Source organism: Schistocerca cancellata, chromosome 5 (genome assembly GCF_023864275.1).
Source record: "Schistocerca cancellata isolate TAMUIC-IGC-003103 chromosome 5, iqSchCanc2.1, whole genome shotgun sequence".
NCBI lineage: Eukaryota > Metazoa > Arthropoda > Insecta > Orthoptera > Acrididae > Schistocerca > Schistocerca cancellata.
The window spans coordinates 642,107,282-642,123,046 of record NC_064630.1 but is presented as its reverse complement, the minus strand read 5'-3'; the positions used below and the strand labels follow the sequence as shown (position 1 = coordinate 642,123,046).

Below are 15,765 nucleotides of genomic sequence, written 5' to 3'. Positions count from 1 at the left end.
AGACACTCCACTCGGCTCTGTACCAAAGGTCCGCAGTCAGTCCTGTCGATGATGCTGCAGATGGTGAGCTCTGCTTTCATCCCGCTAGCGAGACTGGCAGTCTTCACCAAATCAGATAGCCGCCGGAAGGATTTCCTCCGATCCATAGTGACACATATCATTGGTGCCGACATGAGTGACTACCTGCAGATGGGTGCACCCTGTACCCTTCATGGCATCCGGAAGGACCCTTTCCACATCTGGAATGACTCCCTCCGATATGCACACGGAGTGCACATTGATTTTCTTCCCCTCTCTTGCTCACTCCCCCCTCCCCCTCGCCCCCCATGGTAGGTTCCATGCAGTCTGTCTGCAGTTTGCTCCTGCTAACAGCGTCTTAATATGTTACATCTTTGGTCTGGGGTGTTTGCCTGCATATTGGCATTCTGTTTTTCATTCTGTGCATTTCTAAGTACTTCCTCTAGGGCCTGCTCCTGCTAGAAGCATCCTGTGAGATTCTTGTCTGGTGCTCTGCCTGGCTGATTTTGGAAGAAATAGTCATAGTCATAGAAATAGTCAATGTCATAGTCTTTGGGTCATCTTGCTCTTCTTCTAGATTGTGTGACGTAGTGGCCAGTTGAAAGCTTTTTGAATCTGTTTTGCCATGTATCTATTCTTGCAGAACACTGATCATAATAGATGCTCTAATTCTATTGCCAAACTATCTGGGTTTGACAAGGTGACAGCAGGATTCTCAAGAAGCATAACTTCAAGTATGTGTTCTGTCCAGCTATGAAAATAAGAAGGCTACTGGGAAATGCAAAAGATGATGTGGAACTACGGAAACCAGGAATTTATAATATACCTTGCCAATGTGGCACGTCGTACATTGGCCAAACAACTAGGACAGTGAACATCAGATGCAAAGAATATCATATGCACACCCAACTAAGCAAGGCAACTAAATCAGTCATTGCCAAGCACTTCTGGAACTCAGTCATTCCGTGAAAAATGATGAAATGAAGGATCTAGCACAGAGCCCCAGATACTGGGACAAAGTTATAACAGAGTCTACAAAGATAAAAGTGATGGAAAATCTCATGAAGTGTAAGACACTGGGTACTAACTCAGGCGAATTTGGGATCCTGTACTGGAGTTGCTGAAAATACAATAGCGTCAGCAGTAAAACTCCACAAAAGGAGATGGACATGGGGAACAAATACCAGACACAGCACCAGGTCGACAATACCTAGAACCATGCAGGACCGAAATTGGACTGCCAGTGTGCAGACGGAAGCACTGGACAATACACCAGCAACCGACTTAGCCTGGTGCAACAGACCAAATACAGAATGCCTAAGAATGTTTCTAGTGGAGGCGGACAACAGAGGGAACACCTGGAACTGCAACAGACTGAAAATGGATTGCCAGTGCATGGAGGAGTGCACTGGACTGAAGAAGGAATGACTAAGGCTGCTGCTAGTGAAAGCGAACTGCAGACAGAATGCCTGGAACCAACCATGGAGGTGGAAGGTCACAGATATAAATCCTGGGCCTATTCCACCCAATGAGCAGTTCTAAGATAGCACCTCATTAAAATCATCAAAATATTGTGCATGAACAATGGTAACACCTAGGAGAATGCCTGACGCCACAAGATGTCAAGTATTAAAAAGTTCATCCCCACTAAGACTTGATTAAATTTCAAATATCGTTATATCTATTGGTGGGATTCCTAACATGCGAGGAAAAACATAAGAATTCTGCTAAAATAAAACAAATAAATGCTGACAATTAAAAAAAAGGTCAACGAAACATAAAAGCTAACATTAATGGATAAACTGCTATTGTATCACCATTAGTGTCACAAAAGGTATTTGCAAATAAAAGGTCTCAATCAAGAAGTCCAGTAAAATGAAATTTATAATTCACCAACAAAAGGGAACAAATACATTATAAATTTTTTTTGCACTATTAACTGAGCATGTGAAAGATACAAAAATAATTTGTTTCCTATTTGCACAGCATTGCTTATAAAAAGTTGTCTCCGATGTTAATGATACCATGCTTTACTTGTCTACAGCTATATTACTAGCATTAGTAGTAATGGTTTACGTACTGACTACATATGAAATTAATTCTAACAACAGCTTGATCTATCAGAATAAATTAAGAGATTCATCATACAGCCAATTTTACAGTAGCCAATATTATATGTCTACAAGTGCTTACCAATTGAACTATATCGCGATGACCATGTGCAGCAGCTAAGTGTAAAGGAGTGTCATCTCCTCGATTGGTTGCATTAATCCGAGCTCCACGCAGTATCAGTAGGTCAACTATTTTCAAGTGCCCTTCCTTGGATGACCAGTGCAGTGGACTAAAGCCATGGTCATCTCTAAAAGCAAAGGAAGACTGCATTTAATGCAAACCGATACTACAAACTTGTTTTGAATGTTTGTGTTGGCTACATACAAAGAATTGTCAGCATAAAGAACAAAAAGTAAATAATTCCACTAATGTTCTTGTTATGAAGAACAGTTCACGCAAGAAGTGAAGCATTCTCCTGCGGTTATGTTAGCTGTATGTAAGTTAACAAGAATCTAGACTACAGTACACAGAAAATGTGATCTGCATCGCTGCTCAGTTTCCTATCTAGGGCTATCCTCACCCACATTCCACAGCATTCAGCATGTCAGTTTTAAATCTTAATACAGTATTCACAGACTTATATTTTTACACAATACTGTACTATACACCTTTCCAATGTGGCATGTCATACATTGGCCAAACAACTAGGACAGTAAACATCAGATGCAAAGAACATCAGAAGCACACTCAACTAAGCCAAGCAACTGAATAAGCCATTGCCAAGTACTTCTGGAACTCAGTCATTCCGTCATTTCTCAAAACTCCACAGATGGGAACTAGTGCTACAAAATGTCCTTGGTTCTCGCCACCCACCTGGCCTAAATTTACGTTAATATCTACACAATGACTACACATTTCTTCACTCTGTTTTAGTTTTCTCCATCTTTCATTGTCTTAACCATCTATTTTTCACCCCCCCCCCCCCCCTCCACTGTTATGTACAATGCACTTAGCTTTTCACTCTTACTATCTCATGCATGGTTTTCAAATCTCGTCCAATGCAGCCCCAACAATCAGTCTTTTCTTCTCATCCTATATGGTAAGTCTCCCCTGACCTGCAGTTCTGCTGACTTTCCTAAAATCTACCCCTTTTCCTAGACCTTTCTGGTCCTTTTCCCCCAGCCGTCTTCCTTTCCCTTCAACCCTTCTGCCTGAAGATGGAGCCACTGGTTCCAAAAGCTGCCCTAATTACAACCATCTTTTACGTGTGTGCTCTGCCACCACTTGGTGAGTGTTTTTTTTTCCTCTATACAATTAAGTTATTTTGTTAAAAATTGATTATTTTTGTTGTTATATGCATTTATATTGAAAGTATAAGATTTAATTTTAATTATGAAAGCATGTGCTACTATATGAATTAACTGAAGGTTTTGATACCGCTTTACCAACTCATAATCAAAGTCGCCTTCAAACCTAATCTAGAACATGGGCTACACTTGTCACCACAAACTAGCTTCCTAAAACTAACACAGACAAAAAATAATATTGTTTGTCTCCTGTTTTCTTTTTGTCTGCACAAGCAGGACATCACAAATCATCATCATATTGTGGGACAAAGCCCATCCAGTACCAGTGAGATCAGTTGGCTTCTACAAAACCATCACAATCAAGGTACCAATCAAGTCATGGGAGCTCATCCTCTAGAAGTAAAAATTAAAAAGTATTACAAGACTGAAGTTTGACTTGTACATCACAGAGTTTTACTAGGCATGGTTCTATTGGACAACTGGCAGAAGGAGGTACACACTTCATTTCTTCGGACCAGAATACTGGTTCGGAAAACAGTTACAGTGAACCTATGGTTCAACATTTAATGCAAATAATGTTGTCACTTGATTTTAAACAGCCATAACACACTCTAGTAGAGCTGGATGTCACTGTAACTGCTAATAAAATTGTAGGACTAAACTCAGAAAGAACACTAGCTCTTTCCATTTCTGGGTGTCACTTGCAGGCACTAAGTGACCAACTAGATCAGGTAGTAATGCTAATTATACGCTATAAACTGCATTAATACAAACAGCTCTACATAACAAATATAGTTAATAGCAAGCCTTGGTTATGAGCTGTGAACAAATAAATGAATTTAAAACAAACAACATTACTGTAAGTCTATAAGTTGCTTAAGTTGGAATTTGACAATTGTTAAAAAGGTAGGAAATATTACAGTATAAAGAGAACTTTACAAAACAATTTCACAAGTGAAATCAAAAGTGGGGCACAGAAAACACAAACAATGTAAGTTTCTTATTATTCAGGTATCAATGCTGTTTCATTGGTGCCATGAGAACAAATGCTAAAAATAGCAAAATTTGAGCACACAGACCAATGAGGTAATTGCTACTATTTGTTTTCCTTCATAAGAATGCCTGTCAATGACACAGTATGCTGCACTTAAATATAGAAGGCTCTCAAGAAACATCCCTCATTTGATCCACATTTGCTACCATTTGATTCACAACCATTTCAAATATAATTGAGAAAATCAGAATATTGCTAATTTTAAGTCAGTAATTAGGTTGAATTAAAGCTGACCAAAGAAAAAAACATCCTTATATCACACGACATTTGGATTTTTTCTGGGATAAAATATGTCCCCTTACAAATCTTTGTATATATATTGGAAATAAAATGTTTACTTTACAATATGAGTTGGCCTCATCCAATCATTGGTGATATCACACATATGCATGATTCTAACCTCTCTTCCCCTGTCATCATTCATATTGTTTATTCTGACTAGCCAGACACAATGTTTTAATTTCTCACGTTATGGATTGTCACATTCATATAGTCTGGTGCAATGGTACTCAACATGCTCCAGTGTAACACAAAGCAGGAAATGGAGAAACTCTAACAAATCAAAACAAAATTAGAAACCTATCTCACTTGCCAGTCCTTCCGGAAATGATCTATATTACAGACTGAAAATTCCTTTCAGCTACTGGTACATGGCACCAGCACTCGTTTGCAAATGTCCATGGCAAGCAGCAAAGTATTATAAACAGCACTCATTTGTTACAAATATGGTAAGGGAAGCTCTGCAAAATATAAACAATTTAGGAGCAGAGGAAACAATTTTTCATCTGGCACAGTGTAGCAGGTGTGTGTGTGTGTGTGTGTGTGTGTGTGTGTGTGTACACAAATAAGGATAACACAATGGTCACAGGTTTCTTTCACTCACTGAAAGGATTGCAGAAATGCTAAAATATTTGAATAGGCAAAGCCTTGAAGATGGACACTATTTTGCAAAAGCCCGCTTATGAAGTATAATTACTGTTGTAATATACTGCATACTGCTCCCACAAGGGCTGCTGAGACAAGATTATACCAGTTACAGTGCACACACAGGAATTTAACAAGTCACTCTTCCCATGCTACATACATGAATGTACTGGGAAGAAATTCAGTATGCAATACAACGGGAAATATTCTCTGCTATACACATCACTATGGTTTGCAGAGTGTGGATGTAACTGTAGATGTAAATAATAGGACGATAAGGAATGAATAGAGGAGCAAACAGTTACTTGTTTGGCTCCCCGCCTCCCATACAAATAGTGGCTTTTCTTCTAAATTACTAGGTTAAATTTAGATGGTCTTAGCATAAATAATATTAAGTCCCTTGGCAATAGTTTATTGTTATACAGTATACAGAGTAACTTGTTACAGTTTCTTGTCTTTTGTTGACATACAGCTTGAAGCACCCCCTTTACTGAAGTTTCTCCTCTTGATGGGATCTACACAACAGGATGAAGTTATGAATAAAATTGTCCTGTTGGGAAAATGAAACAGTCAACTGTGCCAGTAATAACAAATATGTTGTGGTACCAAATGATGTATATTGTAAAAAATGTAGAATCTCATCACTGATGTAAACAAAGTGATTAAATGACTGTCACAATACCATCTTGCACAAACTGAGAAGATCACAACAGGGGTGTGTATTTCTTAGTTTCTTTATTGTGTATGATGTGAACTGCAGCCATTTCTAGTAAATCTGCAAACAATTCTCGTTTATTTCAGTAGATGACAATGTAGTGATGTATGCAGGTGAAATTTTCCTCACTGTTAGAAATAATTGAAGACTGACAGTATTACATGAAAAATCATTGAACTCACAAAAACTGGCATACAAATGCCATTAGGCCCATACAAAAAACAATACAGACAGATAAAATGTGCTAAAAACTAATTTTTCCCACATTTAGTATACTATATTCTGACATGCCGTCAAATCTTGTTCAATGTAAAACACAATACTGGAATGACATATTCCAAAATACATACACCAAGACACTTTAAAGTGTCTGTTTTCTCACTAGGTAATAGGTCCCGATATAGATAGGAGCAAAATCCAAGTTTTTAATTTTAAAGCAATAGGCCTACTGAGTGAAATACAGTCACTACATTTAAATAAGAACGATTTGGCATCCATACATGGCTCTGAATGCTGCTCAACAGTTCGGGGGCAAACATTTTAGTGAAACTTTCTGGCAGATTAAAACTGTGTGCCGGATCGGGACTCGAACTTTGGACCTTTGCCTTTTAATGGTTCACAGGAGAGCTTCTGTGAAGTTTGGAAGGTAGGAGATAAGGTACTGGCGGAATTAAAGCTGTGAGGGCGGGGTGCAAGTCGTGCTTGGGTAGCTCAGTTGGTAGAGCAATTGCCAGTGAAAGGCAAAGGTCCCGAGTTCGAGTATCAGTCCGGCACACAGTTTTAATCCACCAGGAAGTTTCATATCAGCGCACACTCTGCTGTAGAGTGATAATTTCATTCTAGAAACATTTTAGTGTTTTCATTCAAGTGCCTGCCTCAGTCAGTTTATTATATTGGATCACAAATGGCCAAAGTTAAGCTGGAAAAAAAAGAAGAATCTTGATGATTGGAACAAAGCTGAAATTCCATTGCTTCAACTTCCTATAGTACACACATATAGGATTTTTGGGCATGATATATTGTTACAATCTATAGTAGAACAACAACCCATCTACTGATTACAGTATTGGTGATGTGTATAGTTAAAACATTGGAACATAATTTGAATTGTATCATCACTTCGATGAAGTTAAGGATTTACAACATTTAGTATGTATAGGAAATAGACAAAAAATTCATGGGTACAATACTGCTGCTGGCCTCAAAACAAATACATGCTTGAATAACGCACAATTTCTTCATAATGGGCAGCCTAATCTCACAATTGACAACGGGGAATGTGGGATGTGTTTGAAATTGTGGCCTATTATGGATATTCATAGTTTTCTGAAGATTCAAAACCCTTATCCCTGTTCCTAAAAATATATGGCAAAGTGGTAATCAAGTGAAGTTACTCTTAGGAGAACCAGCTGATGTACATAAAGTTAAAAATACTACGTAACATTAATGCTACGTGATATCTGACAAATTCAGCATCAAATACGATCTATGAAAGCATAGAAAACTTACAATGCTCGGCTTCAGTAGCCTAGAAATTATCCTACATGCTTCGTTTGTGTACATGTGATAAGTACTGTACTGCTAAATTGTGTAAATAAATATGTTTGAAATTATTGACTTATTCTTAAATCTAGGAATATGTGTAAGAAACAATAACATATCATACAAACAAGTACACATATATCATGTGTACTTGTCTTTCTGACGTGTTCCATTCTAGGAAATTTGCTAAGTTTATAGGAATGCAGGTGTATCTAATCTAATATAATCTCCTTAAAGACACAGCCCACGCAATACAAGGGCAACTTTCATTTGGCAGTATGTAGGTTCTTGCCATTTTTGGTAGCAGATGAAGGAAGTGGGCGACTATCTTACGTCACTAGTCACTGACAGGAAACGGGGCGTGGTCGCTGGTTAAGTGACGTATTTTAAAGGTTAAGACGCTACACTCCCATAAACAGTTCATACATTTCTTACCCTTGATTCATGTCATGTTCGGTGTCGTCAAGCCACACACGAACCTGCATAGCGTTACCTTCTCTGCACCACTGAAATATATCTTCCATTTTGGTCAACTGAGTACGCTATGTACAGGCCGAAGGAAAAGACGCTTCAAATGTGCAAAGATTCGCTTAAGGATAATGAGATTAATTGCCAACAATAACTCAATTACGCTTTAAAATTGACAACACTTCTTGTAAACAACAAACACTTCAACTGTACACACAGCAACAATGTTAACGTAAACTACTTAACATCCAAAGATTACACTCTTGAGTAGCAAAGTGTATATATAAAGCCAAAGTTATGGCGAACGTTGTTTTCGATGATGGCTAAATCATAAACATATAAACGCCATATAAAACAAAAATAAATAATGGTCAATATCTCAACCAAGGACGTATCTTGCTGTGTTGACATTTGGGTGAATGGAAATCGATATTATATGAGCGTACATTCTTTTCCTGGCCGCCACTAAAGTGCTGTTTACACACGCAATAACAGTGCCGCCACAGCTAGTGGCACACTGCAGATGTAATGCAGTTGCATGTGTAAACTCCCAGTTTTCAGTGGCGCAACTTAAGAGACGCAATTTCTGTCTTGCCACAAAAGTTGAACTTGGTTCTACTTTGTTGCGCCACTTTTCTTCCACCACTGTTCACTGGTGGCAGTTATTTCGAAACACGAGCAGTCTGTCTGTCTTAGTTATCATGGAGCAATTGCTGCTGTACTCCGTTCGATTCCAGTGTGTTCTCATATTATTGTGCAAAAAAGTGGAAACAGCGGTCGGCAGGTACACTTTCGCAGCTTCTGGAACTACTAGAACAGCAGCCTATGTTTAATTTTCTGCAGCAGTTTGTGTGTGTGTGTGTGTGTGTGTGTGTGTGTAAGAGAGAGCGAGAGAGAGAGGGGGGGAGGGAGAGAGAGAGAGAGAGAGAGAGAGAGAGAGAGAGAGAGAGAGAGAAAGAAAACCAATGACGTATCCCATAATCTTAAAAGATTTTTGGATGAATAAATAAATAAACTTAATATATGTACCGTAACCAAAAACGCGAGTCTATAAAATTCGCGATTTGTGAGACCAAGCAGTCTATAAATTGTGGGTTATATGCAGAAAATAGTTCCTAAGTGTGATGTGGCAGCTTTTGAACTAAAAATTACTTATTTGAAATGCCTATATTATGAATACAGCAAGATTCTAAAATTTTGGAAGATTGCTGTGTCTGTAGCTGATATTCACATGGCAACTTTTGGTTATTTTGCCACTGCATACAGCATTTTCGTCTCTGAGTGTCATTTCTTTTATAAATGCGTTTGTGGCCATGATTTATTCCTGTGCGAAATCTATTTATTCAACTTTTGTTACAGCTCTAATACCACAACCTGCAGTATAAAATTCATACCCTCACATATGATTTCAGTTGACACTGTATTGAAAGCTGTGTAACTATGTAGTTTGTGGCGTCCTATGTAAATGTTGGCTAACGATGCCAATACAGAAAGCCGCAAGCTGTGGCGCCACATTAGTTTTGTGTGTGAACCTGGCAAAAGTGCTTCGTTCGAGTTTGGATAAGCGTATGAACAATCTTTCGGTCTGCCGATCACTTTATCGATATGCTACGACAATGCTGTTAAATGGGAGTACACGCATGTAAAATCTGTTGCAAGACAGAAAACTGTCGGCCTACCTTCATCAGACGGGGGGGTTGAGCCTATACCTATACTGTTGCACGTCCGGTCGCGCAAGAATTGTTATTAGGCGGTCGATTGGCACGCCAAGTGTAAATGCTTGAAAATAAAAGTGGAAAACAATACAGGCCCACTTATTTCGTTACAAGAATCTCGACATACGTCTTACATTAAAAGGTTGAACAGTTGTGGTGACTACCAATTAAAAGAGTATTTATGATGGGAAATCTTGGATGGAACTAACTTCTGGAGATGAAATACAAATGCCTTTTTGTTAGTGCTGGTAAGCACATAATCATACCCAAAGTAAATGAATGTACTTATTAGCAATTCTGTTATTACACACATGGAAAGAATGTCGAAATATACAGTTCTTTTAGGTTATGTAAACATAACCAGAAAAGCATGTATTTGACATATTACTATGCAACAGATCCTTCTGATGAAGTAAAGTATTCAGAAAAATATTTGTGAACTTTGAGAACCACCTGTGAAGCAAACTTATTTGTTGCAGAAATACTTATGTGCAGCGTTATGCGCAGTATAACACTATGTGCAAGTGATTATTATTTTTAATGATTAAATTTGGCGCAGTCGCGGACTTATATTTTATCTTCGTTTTATATACATTTTATTCTGCTGTTGAATGTCCTATTAAATGGAGTAATATTACTTACAGTTTAGTTTTTACATTGCAATAAAGTTAATTCATCTAGCCCTGCAACAACTGGTGACCCAAATGTGATCTCTGATGGTCACTGACTTGAAATTCGATGATCACTAGCACTTTGTATCATGCCATGTTGTGCTACATGTAAACTTACACGTTAACTGCATTGCACATCTTCCATGTCCCAGTTTACTAGAACTCCACAATTTGAGACCTACCACCAAATGTTGACCTGTCTACTGGCACAGTAATTAATTGCATGACAGTGAAACTGACACAGTTTCAGCAACAGAATCCTGTGCTATGGTTTGTGCAACTAGAAAGTCATTCTGTGCCAGTACTCGTAACAGCTGATGACACAAAGTACAGTTGTGTCGTTGCTGTGCTCAATAAAGATACAGCCACAGAGTTACAAGACATTCTGATGTCCCACCAAGCACTGATCATTACATCAAGAACACTCTGGTTACCCAGCTCTTGAAGTCAGACATGAAAGAGATTGGAGAAGCTACTTCTCACTGAAGAGCTGGGCAATTGCACCCCATTACAGCCATTATGCCTACTGCATGCATTAGCAAGCAATACAGTCACTGAAGAGGTTCTGCAGAATATTTAGTTGTCATGCTTGCTATCGAATGCACAGAAGATAATGACAGTGTGTGTTAGCGATCTAGATGTACTCATGCAAACTGCGGATGACTTAGCTAAAATGTATCCATCCGCATATGTCACAACAGTTTGCCCACAGTCTCAGGGAAATAACACCCTCGCCACACTAGGAGCACAGCTTGCTGAGCTCACTGCGCAAGTTGCTGCATTACCCATCCAGACTACCAGTCGCCGATCTCATTGCCACCACAGCCACTCATCTTCATCAGCAAGAGTCTGCTGGTACCACCGACAGTATGGTTCTGAGGTGCTGAAGTATAGCCTGCTGTGTGAAGAAGGAAACTCAGCAGAAAGTCAGTGATGATGGTCACTGGCTCTCCACATGATAGCCATTGACTGTGTGTAATGGAACGTGGCACATAGTTACAGTTTTGGTAGACACAAATATTGATGTGTCAGTCTATGCATGTACCTGTCTGCCACTTAGCAGACTGTCACCTTTTCGCTGCAATGGTTCTTGGAGTGGACATTTTATCATTTTATGGATTCCTGCTTGACCTCCAACACTGATGACTTCTTGACATTACCACCAACCTAGGAAGCCAAGGGCGAGTGCATTGTGTGGAAGACACAGCAGTACAGACGATTACAACTGATTATGTATTCATAGACATCCTCAGACAGTTCTTACAAATTATACAACAGGCTCCCAAACCAACATCTGTACAGCACTGGATGGTGCACTATATTTTGACTACACATGCATCACCATTTCATGCTGAACCACACCACTTGACACCCCAGAAACTGAAGATAGTGAAGCATAAATTCTCGTCATGCTTGCACAAGGGATCTGCTGCCCATTGAGCAGTAGTTGGTCATCTCCACTACATGTGGTCCCAGAGAAGAAAATGGATGATGTTAATGTGGTGACTATAGACAGCTCAGTGTCAGAACTATTCCAGATTGATATCCAGTACCACATATCGAAGATTTTACTTTCAGTGTCCACGATAAGCACATATTTTCTACATTGGACTTCTTTCATGCATTCGACCAAATACCAGTGGCACCAGACGACATTGCTAAGACAGCCATTTGCACACTATTTGTTTGGACTATTTAAATTTACCTGAATACCTTTTGGACTTTAAATTATAAAGAATGTTGCAACCAGTCGCTGGAACATAATTTATTTATCTTGTTGCAAATCGATTTCGACTAATATCAGTCATCATCGGTGCATTTTTCTAAGTGATACCACCCATGAGTAAAAGGACTGTCCTTGGCAGATTTCAGTCATGAAGCGATTTTGTAATGGTGCCAAAACATTTCAGTGATTCATAGATGAAGTCACATGCTACTTACATTTCTGTTATGTGTATATAAGGACATCCTGGTCATTTCAAACTCAGAGGCAGAGCACCTGTTACAGTTACAACAGATCTTCACTCGTCTATGTGAAAAAGGTCTGTTCATCAACCCATCGAAGTATGTCTTCAGAGCACCTGAAGTATAGTTCCTAGGCTATGCTTTCAACAGACAAGGCATATGGAAACCGCAAAAGAAAGTAGGAGCTACACTTAATTTCTGCAGCCTAGAAAAGTTAAATAATTACTACAATTTTTTCGCGCAACCAATTTTTACTGTCGGTTTGTTTGAGAGGTGGCATGAGCCCCCTCTCATATTTCTATCTTACGATTCTCCTCTCTAATTGCATGCGGTGGAAAGTTGCCATTCCTTCACACGCGGACTTCCCACGCAGCGTCTCTCGTCACCTGGGTGGTCCAGTGACAGGCGGGCTCTTTTTGACTTTGAAAGGGTAAGCTGACAGGTGTGAGGGAGTCGAGTGAATGCTTCCCGCCGACATTGTCAAGAGGCACGCCCGCAGGGCCTGAAGTAGCGGCTGGGCTAGAGGTTCCGTTACTTCGCAGAAACTTAGCGAAAACACTTTCTGGCGGGCTACCAGCGAGGCGTGGGAATGACTTGTGTACCGTGTACCCAGGTAGCTGTGGCGGGAAAATTCCCGCGCTTTCTGCAAAATGGTAACTGTGATTGGCTTGCTCAGGGCATAGCTCCGTGACGTAACAAGATCGGCGCAGAAATTGGCGCCAAGAATCTCCATTGGTGGAATGGTAGCGTTCTGGCAATGGAGTGGAATTTTCCGCCGGTTTTCGAGTTGCTGATTGGAACGTTTAACCACGGCCACTGTCGTGGGGGCGGGAATGTTCTGTGTTCGGTTTTGTACAGGTGCTCTTGTGAGTAGTCGGCTCTGGCCTTTCGGTCGAGGACGTCGAAGCAACCAGCCAACGGCTCCAGTACGCCAGATCGTGTCCTGGCAGTCAACAAGACAGTCTGGTAATGTATGTCCGCAGCACCGGCAGATAGGGATTTTCCTAGGTGATAATCAGAGCTCAGCAGAGCGCGCCTGTTCGTCTTTTTTCTAACTTTGTTCTGTCTTGGGTAGCAGCAATTAATGTTGGGTTGGCTATGTGTTTTCTCTAAGATTTGAGTTGCAAGGAATTGGCTGCACATACCACTTCGTCATAATCCTCACAATCTAGTTTAGGGACAACTTCACATTCACAGCGTTTGTATGAGTATCCAATTTGAGCCAATTTGATGTATTGTTTCATGTGTTTTTGTTTATTATTTTGTGTTTAGTCTTAATAAATCATAGTGTTATTTCGGACAGAACTTTCATTTTGTTACTCGGTAGAGCAACCCCATCATTCCTCACTATGTTAATGAAACCTTCGTTTATTTAACTTATTTATCAAATTAAATTATTGCAGGTGCCAAACTCTCTTCTACTCCACTGGCAGGGTTGATTAGAGTCAGTTCGCGTATTTTTTTTTATCCTTGTGCAACAGCAAAAGTTGGAGTTAGAATAGGGGGGGCTTAGAGCATCATGTACATATGTAGATTCTAGAAGAATTGAGTGTTAAATACACTGCTACCCCGGCACCTCGCATAAAATGGCGACCCTTAGCCTCGGATCTTTCCTGTGAATTGCTGATAAGCTAGCACTATTAGTAGTAGGGACATTCAGAATTTTTTTGATTAATTTTTTTTATTGATTAATACCCAAGTTTTTTTCTGGTAGTTCCGCGTTTAGTTTTAAGTAGCGGCGCATGATTACAGTTTTTGTTTTCAGTGTATATATTCTTTTGTTCATTGTTTTTGTGTTCCTTTGATGGTGTGTCCGTATCACATCACACTTTGTCGGGTTTGTGTGCGGTTTCTGTACCACAACAAATCGTGCGTATAATTACAGCGTTGGAGAGGCGTTGTTGAAATTTTATGTCTATGTGTAAAAAATATATGGAGTAGATTTATTTTCTTGTGCATTTTAGATAAATTTGTTTTTCATGAATGTTAACGAGAAGGAAGGCACGACTATTATCGAGCGAGGCTAAAACAAAAGAGGATAGCATAATGGATAAGGGGCAGTTTACTGACGGGAATAGGTTCGGAGATGAGATGGGCACATTTTTAGCAGGACAGGACGACAGACTCATTGATGAGGAGGGTGATTTGGACGCGATCATAGAGCAGCGTCGCGGCCGTGATTATGATAGTGAATTGGAGGATGGAACAGAGACAGGCACACAGGTCAAGACGGTAGCAGAAGTTTATAATCAAACGATCGAGAGCAGACAAGGGCCAGCTCGGCCACGTCAGAGCTCTAGCGCCCAGGTGTCCAGAGTTACATCACCCATGTGTGACGAGGATCAAAATGATGACATTAACCCAATACTGAGCTTCCTACGATCAATGAAAGAAGAAGCTGACGAACAACATAAGAAGGAGAAGGAAGAAGCTGACGAACAGCGTAAGAAGGACACTCAGGCAATAATTTCGCATATAGGGAAAATTCGTGGGGAATTACTAACAATAAAGAAAGAATGTGAAGAAGCAAAACAAATGTCAATGGTAGCACAAAAAGTATCAGGCCTAGCCAAAACGGCAGCAACAGGGGCAATGAAAATCGCAAAAGTAACTTCTCAACTAGCAGGGCGCTTGCGACGTGCGACACAAGCAAACTCAAAATCCCTAGCGGTCTTAAAGACTCAAGGTAATATTGTGGTTACGAACATCACGAAACGAATGAAAGAAGTAGAGAGTCGGATAGCAAAACTAGAGCGAAAAGGGCACACGAGCACTGCGCGTTCGGATACCAATGATGGAGTACACAGAATTGTGTCTCCGAGGAAAAGTCCGCCGTGCTCTAGCCCAGTGACAGAGTGCGGAACTAACAATGCACACGCAGAAACAGAGAGTAATAGCTCCAATAACTGCAGCCCACTTTGAAGAGTGAATGCTGAATGCCACTTCCACTGTGATACAGACGTAGCACATCACAGTTATCAGCAAGATAGATCAGGACATTCAGCAGACGTGCAAGTATCGGAAATGAGTGACAACACCAGTGCGAGGATCGGACAGAATTTTGATCACAATCACTTCCTGTCGATACTAAAATTCCAGAAATTCAAAGATAATGGAGGGTCGATGCATCCGAAGAGCTGGGTGATGCAATTTACAAATTCATTACCGTCGTCATGGCCAACCCAGGCCAAATTAGAATTCATGTGTGGACACATCGAAGGCCAAGCTGCGGAAAAGATGTGGGGCGTGGCAGCGACGTGTCGGACTTATCAGGAATTTGTTGGTGCATTCCTGCGGACCTACTGGTCAAAGGAAACGCAAGCCAGGATTAAAG

General features: G+C 40.1%; 1 protein-coding gene across 1 annotated transcript in view; it reads right to left on the bottom strand.

Moving 5' to 3' along the window:
• The window catches only part of LOC126187558 (integrin-linked protein kinase), a 61,037-nt gene extending 52,702 nt beyond the window's left edge, over nt 1–8,335 (bottom strand). Inside the window, exons 1-2 of the mRNA XM_049928712.1 lie at nt 8,048–8,335; nt 2,212–2,377 (exon numbers count right to left, since the gene is read on the bottom strand). Of these exons, the coding sequence (XP_049784669.1) occupies nt 2,212–2,377; nt 8,048–8,136 (255 nt within the window). The 5' untranslated portion in view covers nt 8,137–8,335. The remainder of the gene's footprint in view (nt 1–2,211; nt 2,378–8,047) is intronic.
• Between the last annotated feature and the right edge of the window lie 7,430 nt (nt 8,336–15,765).